The sequence below is a fragment of the Hyla sarda genome, chromosome 2 (genome assembly GCF_029499605.1).
Source record: "Hyla sarda isolate aHylSar1 chromosome 2, aHylSar1.hap1, whole genome shotgun sequence".
NCBI lineage: Eukaryota > Metazoa > Chordata > Amphibia > Anura > Hylidae > Hyla > Hyla sarda.
The window spans coordinates 418,831,445-418,847,096 of NC_079190.1; the positions used below are offsets into that span (position 1 = coordinate 418,831,445).

General features: G+C 40.6%; 1 protein-coding gene across 4 annotated transcripts in view; it reads left to right on the plus strand.

Annotated features, from left to right (window-relative positions):
- Positions 1–15,652, plus strand: part of SHROOM2 (shroom family member 2) — a 199,592-nt gene that overhangs the window by 125,229 nt on the left and 58,711 nt on the right. For 3 of the 4 annotated variants that reach the window (XM_056558878.1, XM_056558877.1, XM_056558879.1), the window contains exons 3-5: positions 3,172–3,303; positions 5,469–8,040; positions 12,579–12,682. In XM_056558878.1, the coding sequence (XP_056414853.1) occupies positions 3,172–3,303; positions 5,469–8,040; positions 12,579–12,682 (2,808 nt within the window). Of the gene's footprint in view, positions 1–1,166; positions 1,272–3,171; positions 3,304–5,468; positions 8,041–12,578; positions 12,683–15,652 lie in introns of those variants that run through there. The other variant, XM_056558880.1, reaches the window with a different exon arrangement.

The window sequence follows — 15,652 nt, forward strand, 5'->3', positions numbered from 1 at the left end:
TTACTTCTATTAAAAAATCTTAATCCTTCCAATAGTTATTAGCTTCTGAAGTTGAGTTGCTGTTTTCTGTCTAACTGCTTTCTGATGACTCACGTCCCAGGAGCTGTGCAGCTCCTATGGGGATATTTTCCCATCATGCACAGCTCCCGGGACGTGACATCATCATTGAGCAGTTAAACAGAAAACTTCAGAATCTAATAACTATTGGAAGGATTAAGATTTTTTAATAGAAGTAATTTACAAATCTGTTTAACTTTCCGGAGCCAGTTGATATATAAAAAAAAGTTTTTGCCTGGAATACCCCTTTGATTTAGGTTAGGCTAGGTTAGGCTAGGTTAGGCTAGGTTAGGCTAGGTTAGGCTAGGTTAGGCTATGTTAGGTTAGGCTATGTTAGGTTAGGCTATGTTAGGTTAGGCTATGTTAGGTTAGGCTATGTTAGGTTAGGCTATGTTAGGTTAGGCTATGTTAGGTTAGGCTATGTTAGGTTAGGCTATGTTAGGTTAGGCTATGTTAGGTTAGGCTATGTTAGGTTAGGCTATGTTAGGTTAGGCTATGTTAGGTTAGGCCATGTTAGGTTAGGCCATGTTAGGTTAGGCCATGTTAGGTTAGGCCATGTTAGGTTAGGCCATGTTAGGTTAGGCCATGTTAGGTTAGGCCATGTTAGGTTAGGCCATGTTAGGTTAGGCCATGTTAGGTTAGGCCATGTTAGGTTAGGCTATGTTAGGTTAGGCTATGTTAGGTTAGGCTATGTTAGGTTAGGCTAGGCTATGTTGGGCTAGATTAGGTTTGGCTAGGTTAGGTTAGGTTTGGCTAGGTTAGGTTGGGTTTGGCTAGGTTAGGTTAGGTTTGGCTAGGTTAGGTTAGGTTTGGTTAGGCTAGGTTAGGTTAGGTTTGGCTAGGTTAGGTTAAGTTTGGCTAGGTTAGGTTAGGTTTGGCTTGGCTAGGTTAGGTTAAGTTTGGCTAGGTTAGGTTAGGTTTGGCTAGGTTACGTTTGGCTAGGTTACGTTTGGCTAGGTTACGTTTGGCTAGGTTGGGTTTGGCTAGGTTGGGTTTGGCTAGGTTGGGTTTGGCTAGGTTAGGTTATTACCAAAATAGATTTTATTTCCATGACTTAACTGATTCCACATCTCAAACTGGTTTGTCCCCTTTATTACTCGGCTGCTCAGGAAGAGACACGTAATGGTGAATATTATTACAAAGAACATGCCATCAGATAAAGATCTTCTTGTGGCCAGGAGTTTTCTCATGAACATCTTGAGAAGTTCCATGAGGTACAGTATTGATGTCCAGTGTAGTGTTCCTTTTATGTGGCCATGGTGGACTAGTTTGTGTGCTCATAGCGATCCCTCCTAGACTTCTGTGATCCCCTCCATTGTGCCTTCCTTGCTTTGTGGTAATGCCTTTTAGATTTATCTTATGTCATACATGATAGATCTGAACAGTGATCATGTACTTTATGCCTCCAGCAGTCTGTAGCGCCTGTTCTCTGTGTAGATCAATGTCATATTCTGTTGAATGATGGTTCTTTTTGTTTCAACGTAAGTTCTTCTAAAACATCTACATATGAGTGGATATGAGCATCTTAGAGTCAATATAGAGATGGGATTAGGAAATTCACTGTTGAAGAAGAGTTAACCAGAGAGTCGGTCACATAAATTCTGGCTTGTTTTAGCCACTGTACTCAGGGTTTGGGATAACAAATTATACAAATGTACATTTTAAGGGGTATTCTGTGGAACCAATAAATATTTCCCTTTTAATCCAGTAGACTTAGACAAGCATTTTATTATTATACTTATATTCCGTATTCTAACCTTTTGTATGACTGTCAACCTTGCACACCTTTAGAAATGACTATAATATCACTTAGTGTACCCATCCAGGCTCATGGGGTAGCCTTTAGGTACGAGGCATCATCAAGGGATAGAGAGAACTCTTAGTGTAATCTGCACAGTTCTCTTTGTGATCAGGCAGATTGTTTTATGAATGCCCTGCCTGATCTCTTTAGCATGGGCTCAGTTTTTGTGTGCAAGAGCTGAGTTTCCTTGAGCAGAATAAGTTTATAAAGAGAACCTGCCAGATGATTTATACATCCATCTGAAAGGAATGAGTAAAACTCCTTAGAAAGTGAAGACTTCTCCATTGTTGATCAGAAACAGGAGGGATGTGTTCTTGAAATCAGATGGGGTCCAGTTGCTGGTCAGCCATGTGACTTGTAATACCTGACAAAGTAGAAATAAATTCGGCACTCATATGCAGTTGAGAATGTGTAGTTTTATTCCGCAAATTTAGCAATCCAACAGATTATTAAATGACGTTTCGATCTGTAAATGGATCTTCATCAGAAATCCTGGATTGCTGCGGAGGCTCGTGCAGGAACGGCCTATAGCCGGGAAATTCAGAGATGTGGTAGTGCGATATATGATCGCGTTGTGCACAAGGCGATCATAGATCGCACTACCACATATATGATTGCGTTGTGCACAACGCGATTAAATATCGTATTACCACATCTCTGAATTTCCCGGCTATAGGCCGCTCATGCACGAGCCTCCGCAGCAATCCAGGATATCTGATGAAGATCAATTTACGGATCGAAACATCATTTAAATAATCTGTTGGATTGCTAAATTTGCGGAATAAAACTACACATTCTCAACTGCATATGAGTGCCGAATTTAATCCTACTTTGAATGAAGGATTAGAAGCCTATTCGAGCACCATAATTTGAAAGAGAGTGCCATATATATAATTTACATTATATTACCTGACAGTTATCACATACCCTGTATATCCTTTAGTTTTTACATTCCCTCAAATGTTTTAATACATAATGCTTCACCACATCATAAATCTGCTTCCGCTATTTATTCTTTTTTGTCTTGTCCTTAGTCCTTTTCACATTAAACAAGCATGGGGGATTGGATTGTTGACTTATTATTTTTTTTCCTATCCTGCCAATAATTTCCAATGCGTGGCTAGCTTTTGGATTTTTTGTTTTTGTTTTTTTTATACATTAAGCCCCCAAATCTATAATGGTTTATTCTAAAATGTGTGGCAATAGATTAGCTTGTAGCAGTTTTTAAGTTGTATCTTGGTACTGTAATTCCATATCCGTGTATTAAAAATTTATATTTATAAGGATTTTCTTCTGATTTATTTTTTATTTAGGAAAAATGATATTGCATATAGACCTCATTCTTGGCACTCAACAAAATTCATTGAAAATCCAATGGAGGCTTTGACGGCACAGCTCGCCAACTCAAACTTCAACCCCTCATGTGGCAACAGGTATTATTCCAGGTAATTATGAACATTCTCTTGAAGAAAACAGGGGACATTTTAAACATAGATATATTTTTGGGATATAATCTACTTAAAAATCCACCTCCGAACATTTAAAATTAATATAGTCATAAATACATATGTTTGTGTACAGTTATTGTCAAAGAAAATAATGCACCAAGGAGTTCTTGTAATTGAATAAAACGTTATCTGTTAATGTAATGAAGATATATGTGATTACAATATTATAGGGAAAGTTAAGTTTATTGAAGAAAACTGTACAAGTGAAATGAGGCTCTAGTACCCTCTTGGGCTCCTCTAGCCTTGATACAAGATGTGATATGATTTGCCATGGAGGAGTACAAGTTCCAAATGGCAAAGTGCGTACAAGTTCCATATGGCAAAGTACAGCAACATTTAGGAACAGATGTTGCGGTTGGAACTGCAGATCCTTCACACCTGTAGGTTGCCAAAGCTGGTGTTCTAGCCCGTACCATAAATTCTCTATTGTTGATAAATCTGACAACCTGAAAGAGACATTCCAGGGAAAGCCTTTCTTTGTGTGGGGGAGCATTATCCTCTTGAAAAATGCCAGTGGAAAGCCCTGCCACAATAGACAATACATGTGGCTGCCGGATTTCCTGCTTAGCTGTAGAGTATTCCTCTAGATGGTCCCTTTGTGGTGAGCAATTCATCAAAACGACCATCCTGCTTCTCTCAGTCCAATGACGCGTTGCCTCTCAGTCTGTCAACTTTGCAAAAGGCCATATAGTGCATCTAAGAGGCATATCCAGCATTCAACAATCTCACACTAGGAGGTACAATACCTAAAAGAAGCTTGTGAGAGCATTTTAAAGGGCAGTAGGGGAAGCAATTTAAGTTGTAAACATCTACATATCTGCTGCTTAAAGGGGTACTCCGCCCCTAGATATCTATTGTAACTGGTAACCCCCGAGATCTCTCCTATAGCACCCCCTGTTATCTGCTGCACGTAGCGAACTTCGCCCCCTCCCGCAGACTTGCATTGAGGGGGCTGGGCGTGATGTCACGAGGGGGTGGGCCGTGACGTCACAATACCCCGGCCCCTGTTTGGCCATCATCAGGCACGGAGTGAAGTTCGCTCCGTGCAGCAGATGACACTGGATGCTGTAAGAGAAATCACAGGGTTTCCCGGTGGCGGGACCCCCACGATCAGACATCTTATCCCCTATCTGTTGGATAGTGGATAAGATGTCAAGGGGCAGAGTTACCCCTTTAACGTTGAGTTTTGCAATGACCTGATGTTTCTATCTGAATATATTATGGTTTTTTGACAATGATTGTCTATGCACATAAAGGTAAATGGTGATTTGGATCCACATTTCTATGACAATACTGTACCTGAAAAAAACCATTACAGAAAATGATTACAAATCTAGCAAAAGTAGCATTGCAACTTTGGTACTACTTTAAGTAGTAACTGCAAGTAACTACATATATGCACATCAGTAACTGGAAACATTTCAATCTGTACCTCTCCAGCTGTTGTAAATCTACAACTCCCATCATGTCCCAATAGCAACATGGGAGTTCTAGTTTTGCAATAGATGGAAAGCCACAAATCTAAAACCTTCAGATTGAACTTAGCTGTGGGTTAAAACTTCAATGATCAGATCATACCCAGCAGACATTTTTGAGAATAGACTACAGAAACCAAACCTACAATAACCTTCTATAATCATTAACTTTGGATCATTAAAGGGGTTGTCCTTGGAGCAGAAAAGGTCCCACCTGCTCCCCAGCGGTCCACTTCTGCTTCCTGGTCTTCTGGAAGTTTACCGTTTCCATACGGGTGGGGACGGGTGCTTCTTCCAGTCATCGCGTGGGGGCAATGATGTTGCCGCAACATCAGTAACATTATGCAGCTGTTAGCAATTATGTGTGAGCACGGTTTTCCAAGTAAGTAAGCACCTCCCCCTTCAGTCTTGGAACGATATACTTATGCGACAGCCAGGAAGCAGAAGTGTTGTGCTGGGGAGCAGAATAGGTAGTACCTTTTCTGCACCCTGGACAACCTTTTTACTATTGTCTAAAATGTATTGATAAACTACACATCTACACATAGAAGATAAGGTAATATGTTTATTCATAAAGTCTGTTAGGTAAACCTTACATAATATATGTGTTTCTGTTTCCCCTCATAGCTCGTCATCTCATGACCTATCAAACTCTTGGGACCAAACCAACTTACATAGAACATCTGGACATTTTAGTTCAGTGGGAAGCATGGACAGTATTGACCAGACCTACCATTTTGGCAGACTGTCTTCTGCCAAATCTAATAACAGCATAGATTATATCGGTAACCACAGTAAGAGAGATTCAGCATATGGGTCGTTTTCTACCAGCTTTATCACCCCGGAACATACACTATCTAAAAGTGGATCTGTTTCAACCGAAAATATATTGTATAAAATTAATGAATGGGACAATGTAAAACAAGGCCAAGGAAATAATGATCAGTTCCTACATGAAACCAGGGAAACAGAAGATAAACAGGGATACCAGTCTCCTTCTACATTCCATGAACGTAACAAGTCTCAAAGAGTGGATGATAATATAGATACAAAACATTCTGGAAGATCAAGTTTTGGACCAGTTTGGCATGTTCCTGATAAGAAGAAAACATCCTCTTCACCTCCTCCACCACCACCTCCACTCCGCAGTGATAGTTATACCATAACTAAAACCCACGAGAAACCTCCTCATCCACAGTCAGAACTGCCAGGCACACAGCACTTTAATGTTGCAAACAGGTCTCATTCAAGACTTGAGTGGAATTCAGATCTTCCTGAATATCAGCAAAGACCTAGTAAAGGACCAGATAGAAACATAGCGGATGTGAGTCGAATTAGTAATTCTTCTTACCAGTCTGAGATCAATTTGGATCAGATGGCGTCCTATCAAAACAATGCACCTCATTCCAATAGGTTACAGCTCTCTCTCTCCACCACGGATGTAAGGTTTGCACAGCCGTCTTATAATTACCATCACCAGCGTCAGTACAGTGATGAAAGCACTTTTTTTCAAGGCTCAAGAGCCTCCATTAAAGCACAACCTCAGCAAGTGGCCTTTTATTCTGGAACTCATGAGTTGAGTGCAGCCCCAGCCCATGGTTTCAGTATGCATCAGCCAAGAATCTCTGGTACTTCAGAAAGCAATACTCGGCTAAAAGAAAAAGGAGACAGTAGTGGACAGAACCGTGTTAGCAGTGCGAGTACAAAACTGCCACCTCAGGGAACCATCACACAACATCAATATAAGGAAGACCTGGTTAATGTAGAGGTCTCTGATAGAAAATCCATCTCTCAAGATAATACTGCCCTAAAAACAAGTTACTGTCTACCTCAGCAGAACAATCAGCTTTCCCCAGAAAACTGTGAGAAATATAGTCCTAAAATGACGGGCAAAAAAGACTGTCACTTAAGTAGTAACGAAAGAATGAAACCAAGAAAAAACAGTGATTACTATGAAGGACAATATGATAACCATAGTTTTGCACCACATGATCTTGCAAACAAGGCTATGTTAACCAGTAAGTACAGATCCCATCCCAAAGATTATTCTTGGGATGAAGAAGAAGACCGTAAGATAACGCCTCACATTACACCTATGTTACATTCTCTGGCTCAGGAAGGAAGAAATCGATCAATCAGCTCCCCTGATACCAACGAAAAACAAGAATCAAGCAAACAATCACGAAGAAGTGACCGCTTTGCGACAACTTTGAGAAATGAAATTCAGCAGAGACGGGCGCGTTTGCAGAAGAGCAGAAGTACAGCAGCACTGACTGAATCAAATGATGGAGAGGATGCCGAAAACTGGAACCATGATTCTCAAGAAAGTGTTACCCCTTCTTCTGATGGGTCTTTTTCAAACACTTACAAGAATCATTTAAAGGAAGCCCAAGCCAGAGTTTTAAGGGCCACTTCTTTCAAGCGCCGTGATTTAGAGCCCAGTCTTGCAGACCCTTCACTCTCTCCAGAACGGAAAAACCAGGGTTATAGCATGTCAAAGCCTATATTGCCTCCCGATGGTGCCTCTTACCAATTTGACAATTTTCAACCAAAGCAGAGTACAACATCAAGCAACTCCCAAAATGTACCCCGCATTGGCGGCAGAAAAAGATTTACAGCACAACAAAAACTTAAATCCTACTCTGAGCCTGAGAAGATGAATGAAGTTGGGATTTATGAAGATGATACTCATCAGTCTCAGAACCAAGATGCCAGTCAAGGAACTGTTGGATCTTTTGCAGATAGATGGAAATTTTTTGAAGAGACAAGCAAAAGTCCACAACCTCAACCATCTCCCAAACCACCTTCTGTTACTATGACGGAAGAAAAATTTAATGTCAAGCATGAAACACATAACTTTAAGGATTATGAAAGAGAATCTGCCGAATCATGGCATGAGAAAAGGTCTCGGGCTGCATCTCTAGGATTTGAACAACTACCTGACAGGGACAGAAATCATAAAAATGGGGTTAGTTATAAATCTACTGATAATATTGCACCACACCAAATTTCGAGGTTAGGCTCCTTTGCGGAATACGAAGCGTCTTGGAAAGAACAAAAGAAGCCCCTAGAAAGGAAAAATTCTGGCAGATGCCATTCAGCTGATAACATTCTTGATGCTGACTTTGACCAGTCTCAAAAATCCCAGTACATGCACGAGAGGTCAAGATCATCTCCTACAACAGACTTCTATGCACAGGTAAATGTGATATTCTACCACTGTTTTAGTTCTGTGTTTTCTTAACATTTTGTTTTTCCAATTGTTCCTACTCTCAGGAGATGTATATAGAAATTAAGGCAGGATTGCTTAAAGGGGTACTCCACAAACTGTTCCAAATGCTGGAGCCGGCGCCGGGAGCTCGTGACGTCATAGCCCGGCCCCTTCATGACATCACGGCCCGCCCCCTCAATGCAAGTCTATGGGAGGGGGCATGACAGCCGTCATGGGGCTATGATGTCACGAGCTCCCGGTGCTGGCTCCAGCGTTCAGAACAGTTTTTTCCAAACGCTGAGCAGCGGAATACCCCTTTAATGGGAATGTCTGCAGCTTTCTCCATTATCCTTGACAAGAATATCTTCTATGCATCTATAGTCATCACCAGCCAAAACTTGAGAACTTTTTGTGCCATTTTTTGAACTTTTTGTAGCTACTGGGGCCAGCTGAAATAAAAATATTTCCATAACCTTTGCACTTCTTACTACTTTTCACTCTCAATATGGCATATTGCCCACCACACCTTTACCAATTGTGGCATTAAGAGAAAATACTAATATCTCCAGTATTTCAGAAGACATCGAATGCAAGGGAACAGCCTCTAACTTTTTTTGTAAGGTCACTAAATTATTTCATTGAGGCTGTAGTTTTCCACAGACCAATGTCCAATCCATCTGTACTGGTAAAATTCCACTAATAGGTAATTTTGTTGTTTTTTAACAGTTTTTTGTTTATTTTTTTCAAGTTCCTTGCATAATCTCACAGTACTCGAGGCAATAGTTTCCTAATAAGTAAGATAATTGGTAGTCCATTAAATTCATGAGAATTAAAACCACAACTTGTTGTGTACAAAGGCAACACCTAAGCCACTATTACACACATCTATTATATTGTTTATAGTCCTAAAAGGGCACACCCCGTAGCCACAAAAACAGACCTTCCAAGGTAAACTGTGTCACTGATGGATCTGTTTGTTTAGTTCCTGGTTTTTCTTCTGTTGGTGAATTGACAATGAAAAGCAAAATTCAAATTTAGTCCCAATGAGAACAAAGTAAAGTCATTTGAAATACGTCATAAATAACATGTAAGTATTAGATGTTATCAACATTTTTGCCCCAGTGCTCCATGTTTTTTTTTTAAACTGATTGTCTGATATTCTAGTATTCCAAATGGTGACACTTTCCTTTTTGTGTTTGTATTGTGTTTTAACAAATGGAATTTACAGTTGTTGTTTACTGGTAGTGAAATATAAAAGTTTCCAGTAAAGATCTGATAGTTGTGAAGAGGTCATTGTAGACCTAACATGTACTTTGTGGGTACACGTTCGGCTGAACTTTAGCTTCAAGTTAGACAAAATGTTTACATATAATTACTTGGTCAGTGTAGAAAAGGCGTCCATCCGGTTTAACCAATTATTGGATACATATGTTGATCTGAAGCAGGGGTAGGCAACTGTAGAAAGATGAACATAGTTGTGACTTTGGAGAATCCTTGAAATCTACTTGTTACCAAGTTGGGGAGACCACTGGGAGAATGGTGTGTAAGTTATGAGGAAAATTGCTAGGGTTATAAAAGATTTGGTCCCTGGATGGATATTGAAGCAGAACATTCAGTTCTGAATTGGCACAGTAAGGGGCAGACTACACGAAAATGACACCCAATGACTCACAGGTGACGTCTTCTCTGATTGTAGACATTCTATTTCCTCATCTTCTCCGTTTTGCACATATTGCCATGAAAACGTCTCACATACAAGACATGTCTGTGCAGAGTTTGCTGTTTAGACATGTTTGACTTCTTGCCTTTCCCATCATCTTTCCCACCATCCCAAAAATAATAGTGCTACAAATTAATGCTTATTGCAATAAATGAAATAAGAATGCCCCAGACAGACATTAGTGGCACAAACAGTGATGATATTATGGTAGCAAGAAGATCATACTTTGACAGTATTGTGTGGTGTCCTCAGCCATAACAGTTCCAAGCAGATACTTCCCCCTGACAGTAATAATACCAACCAAAAATAATTGTGAGCAGCAGATAATGCCTTCACTCAGTAATTGTGTACACATAGGGACCTCAAAATTATTATTGTACAAGTGTCCCTACAGTGGCAAAGAGTATATCCCCAAACTATGGACATATACAGTGACCCTGACATTTATTTTGCCAACCAGAGTACATCCAATAGCAATAGTTCCAACAGTGCCCTCAAAAATAACTGTGCCAAGCATAGTGTTTCAATAGTACCCACCTAGTGTAGAAGCAAAGGTCACCCATAATGCCCTCAACATTAGTAGTGCACTTAAGTGTTCCCCATTGTGCCCTGTTAAGTAATAGTTCTTCCAAGAAGAGTGCCTTCTCTAGTCTGCTGACAGTCTCCAAGACACCGTCCCATCTCTGCAAACAGCCACTTTTGCGTCCTCCTGCTGACAGTTTTCAAAGCATCACCCTACCTGCTGACTGTTTCTTCTACCTCGCCGCCCTCCCCCTCCTTATATTCAATCTCTTACTAGCTCCTTTATCTACTAAGTAATAACTATAATTCTGAGGAGAAGCTGTGGAGGCAGGATGAGGCTGTGAGAACCGGACTTTGTGTGACTGTTGGTGATGTTTCCCCTTGTAGGACGGAGGCCTATAGTCGCCTATGGGCCATACGGGTGTACAGTGGGGTGCAGAGCCATTGACTCATAAACTTTACTTCAGTTTTGAACTTCATTCACATCTTTAGGACACAGAAAGTTGAAAGTGATGCCTGGTCCTCAACCTACCTGTACCTGTCAGCAAGAAAACTATTGATCGTGATTGGGTTGCTGGCTCCTAATCTAGAGGAAGGCAACAACAAAACTATGTCAGGTTGATGAGACAAAAATTTGATACCCATTTAAAAGCAATATGTTATTGACGACTAGATGGACATGACAGCCTCTTTAAATCGATTAGAGTAGTGAACCAGTCTCAAATTGATTGTTTATACTTAAAAATGAATGTCCATATCTGTAAAATGTTTACATGGCAGAATCCACTAACATAATGTCCACTCCATGGATTTCACAGTCCATAGCATGCTCTTTATTGGTGCGGATTAAGTGAAACCCCCACCCCCCTCCGATAAGCTTTGTTGAATTAGAATGAGGCTAAGCTACTGTACATGCAGACCTGTTAGCGTGTCTGAAACATAAATCTAAGTATTCTCTGCAGATTCTGCAATGGATTATCTTCAGTTCTCTTTTTTATGGGCCAAATACTGGTCGTATGAGCATTTATTGGAGCGCTCAATTTTAACAATTGGCCCAGGTCATGAGAGAGAGCCAGGGAAGAAAAAGAAGACGAACGAGTTAATGCTGCCTGTGATTCGGGCAGCACAAATTGCCTCACAGACTCCCTTTACATATACTAAGTAGTTACTTTGCAGTTCTCTGCCAACTTAGCACTGGGTCCACGCTGCCATCTTTCTAGCATTCAGAACAGGCAGTGGTGTTAGGCATGAATAACCCATTAGGTACAGCCTTGTTTTATTTTATTTATTTTATTAATTCATGTAATGCTAACATATTCCACAGCACTATACAGAGACTGCCATCTCTTATTGTCCAATCTTGGGTCCAAATAAACCTAAAAGTATGTTTTTGGACCGTGGGAGGACACCATCTCCATTCAGATGCTGCCCTTGGTCTGATTCAGTAGATGGTAACAATGCTAACCGCTGAGCCACTGTGCCTATTTAAAGGGGTTCTCCGCCCCTAGACATCTTATCCCCCTATCCAAAGGGTCACGCAGCTGGAGACCCCCATGATTTCGGCTGCGGCACCCCAGACATCCAATGCAAGGAGTGAACTTCGCTCTGTGCCGGATGACTGGCGATGCAGGGCGGAGGCTTGTGACGTCATGGCCATGCCCCCTCAATGCAAGTCTATGGGAGGGGGCGTGACTGCCTTCACGCCCCCTCCCGCAGCCGTGATATCATGAGCCTCTAGCGCTGCACCCGATGCTCTAAACGAAAGCTGGGTGCAACAGGGAGATCGCAGGGGTCCTGAGCAGCGGGACCCCTGCGATCAGACATCTTATCCTTTATCCTTTGGATAGGGAATAAAATATCTAGGGGTGGAGTACCCCTTTAAGTTACAGTCTGGAATAGTTGTCAGTCACCTTTAAATACTCTGAATATTCCTATTTAAGTTCCACCTCATCTTTATGGTTTTCCTTTTGTGCAATACTTTATAAAACAAGTGACTGCAAGTGCCTGACATATTCCTGGCTCTCCATCTTGTGCTGTTTACACTTAACCTCAAGATAAGAGCACAAAGAATAATAGTAAAGTCACAGCAAATCTGTGCACGGAGAGTCATGTGGTACATTGCTACGCTGCCAGCCCAGGCAGCATGATAAGACAGCGTACTATTGGCTTCATGCACTCCTAGGCAGACCAAACCCACAAGTACAGGCTTCCATAATAACAGATTTTCTCCATCCTGAAACTTGATGACTGGGTGTCTGACTGTGCTTTCCAATCCTTTCTGCAGGGAGCAGTTGTAGGATCGACGAAGCAGGCGACCAACGAGAGGGAAACTGCTGAGCGCGCTCGCTTGTCACACTGCAGCAATAGCAGAGAGGGATCATCTGCAAGGTAAGGTGCATGTTCTGCTGTTACCAAGGCAGAGTACGCTACGCCGACAATGCCACTCACTGCATACACTTAAAACCTAAGCTTTCCTCTTCATGTGTCCATGTTCCATCTCCTAATACTGCAAAGCCTTGTACTGTATATAAGAAGCATAACCCTTTCCAACAATAAATCCTTAAATCCCAATATATTATTATTATTATGGTGTAATACAATTGCTCGTTCCTTTGCATGCCTTTCATGCTGCTGAAATCCCCCCTTAGTCAAGATGGTGACCCTATATGAACACAAATAAGGATAGCTATCCTTTCTATACGTTATGTGTTATCGTGTTTGTTTCTGTTATCATGTTTGTTTATTTTATTATGTTTGTTTATCTTAAGTTTCAGATTAACAGATAAACAAACCTAATAACCTAAACAGATGAATGTATCGGAGATGTTATGGTTTAGGTTGGCTGGATATTATATCGTATTGAATTTCCTATATACTGAATCATACAGGCAGATACAAAAAAAGCAAAAAAAAAAAAATAGTAAGTTCCTTTCGGAGAACATCCTGTGTGTCTTGCACAATCGGCCCTTGTTCTGAACAGAACCCTATTTCTGCGGCATGTATAGATGTATTCTCCCTTTGCCTCCATTTGATTTCTAGATCAGTGTAGGAGGCATAAATCACTCTCTAAAATAACCATGCACAGAGTTGTTTGCTGCTTTAGGAGCAGTGTCTGAGATGTGCAATCCACCCACAGAGCCTTTCAGCTCGAGAGAGACATTTTGGCTTCTCTCCTGAATGTGAACGAAAAGAATTAGATTTTTCGGAACAGTTTACGGAACGCAATCTCTTCTCTATCCAAATACTGCTGTATTGAGATGTGACCTGGTTGTGCAAAATCAGCTCCTGGAAGTAAAGGGTTACTTACATAGCATGTTAGCCCCTGCATTACTCCTAAAGTGTCGCTTATTATACGGCTTTACAAATCTGTATATATACAGCCACAATAGAACTCTTATGTATTTATTTATTTTATCTATCTCTTTATTTATTTTATTTATTTATTTTATCTATTTATTTATTTTATTTATTTTATCTATTTATTTATATATTTTTTATCTATCTATTTATTTTTTTATTTTATCTATTTTTTTTTATGTCATTGTAAATATTATGTATACATAAACTCAAATATATTTTGGAAAACACCAATGCAGATCAGGCAGAGCCACTGTGTTGGACTACCAAGTAAATTCCCGGATATCCACCATGGGGCTATTTTAGCGGAATGTTACTGTATTGGGCACATTTACAATAATGACCCTGCAGAGCTATGGAGATTTCATATTCCCCGCTGCTGCCGCCGCCACCCGGGTGGCCTCGGCTAGGTATTCAGTCAATAGAGTGCATATATATTCTGCTGATGGTATGGAAATTGGAATCTGTCGCAGTCCTGCGAAAGTCATTACTGTGTGCAGTATTTGAAAAAAAAATATTAAAAACATTTTTTTTTTTTTTATAGTATGTGCTATATGAGGTCATATTTAGATTTTTTTATGAAGGCAAAGTATAATGTATAGAGGATGTTTTTTTTTTTTTTTTAACAATATAGGTGTTTTGCTCGAAATGGTTGGATTTTGTGAAAAGAATTGGCATGTTACATCACGACAGTTTACCCCAGTGTTTCACAACCTGGGTGCCTCCAGCTGTTGCAAAACTACAACTCCCAGCATGCCCGGACAGCCTTTGGCTGTCCGGGCATGCTGGGAGTTGTAGTTTTGCAACAGCTAGAGACACACTGGTTGGGAGACACCGGTTTCACCATATGATGCGGGAAACCATAATATAGAAAATTGGGTTTGTAGCAACAATGTTTCATGTGAGTTATTTTTTGTTTATAACATATACACCATTGGGGGAGATTTATCAAAACTTGTGCAAAGGAAAAGTTGCCCAGTTGCCCATAGCAACCAATCAGATCACTTCTTTCACTTTGCAGAGGCCTTGTTAAAAATGGAAGAAGCGATCTGATTGGTTGCTATGGGCAACTGGGCAACTTTTCATCTGGACAGGTTTTCATAAATCTTCCCCTTAAAGGGATATTCCAGGAAAAAACTTTTTTTTTTTTTTTTTTAGATCAACTGGCTCCAGAAAGTTAAACAGATTTGTAAATTACTTCTATTAAAAAATCTTAATCCTTCCGATAATTATCAGCTACTGACATCTCTGCTGGTCTCAGGAACTGCACAGAGTAGAAGTCGCTTCTACTCTGGACAGCTCCCGAGACACGTGTCATCAGAGTGCCCTTAGACAGAAAATAACAACTCAACTTCAGCAGCTCATAAGTACTGAAAGGATTAAGATTGTTTAATAGAAGTCATTTACAAATCTGTTTAACTTTCTGGAGCCAGTTGAGATATTAAAAAAAGTTTTTTTTTCCTGGATAACCCCTTTAAGTGTACCCATTTGCCTTGCCAGTAGACCTTAAAGAATAGGCAGGTTGTGGTTAGAGATGAGCGAACTTACAGTAAATTCGATTTGTCATGAACTTCTCGGCTCAGCAGTGGATGTCTTATCCTGCATAAATTAGTTCAGCTTTCAGGTGGTCCGGTGGGCAGGAAAAGGTGGATACAGTCCTAGGAGACTCTTTCCTAGGACTGTATCCACCTTTTCCAGCCCACCAGAGCACCTGAAAGCTGAACTCATTTATGCAGGATAAGTCATCAACTGCCGAGCCGAGAAGTTCATGACAAATCGAATTTACTGTAAGTTCGCTCATCTCTAGTTGTGGTGTCCCAAGTCCAATATAGCAGCACTTTCATACTTCTATTTCTAGAACCAAAAAATAGGCTTGGCAGTAGGTAACTAGGAGGATGCAGTTACTTAAAGGGATGCTACAGCATTCTGAATATGTTGTTCAAAACGCTAGGAGCAGGAGGCCGTGATCGTGAAATCACGTCCATGCCCCCTCGCGACATC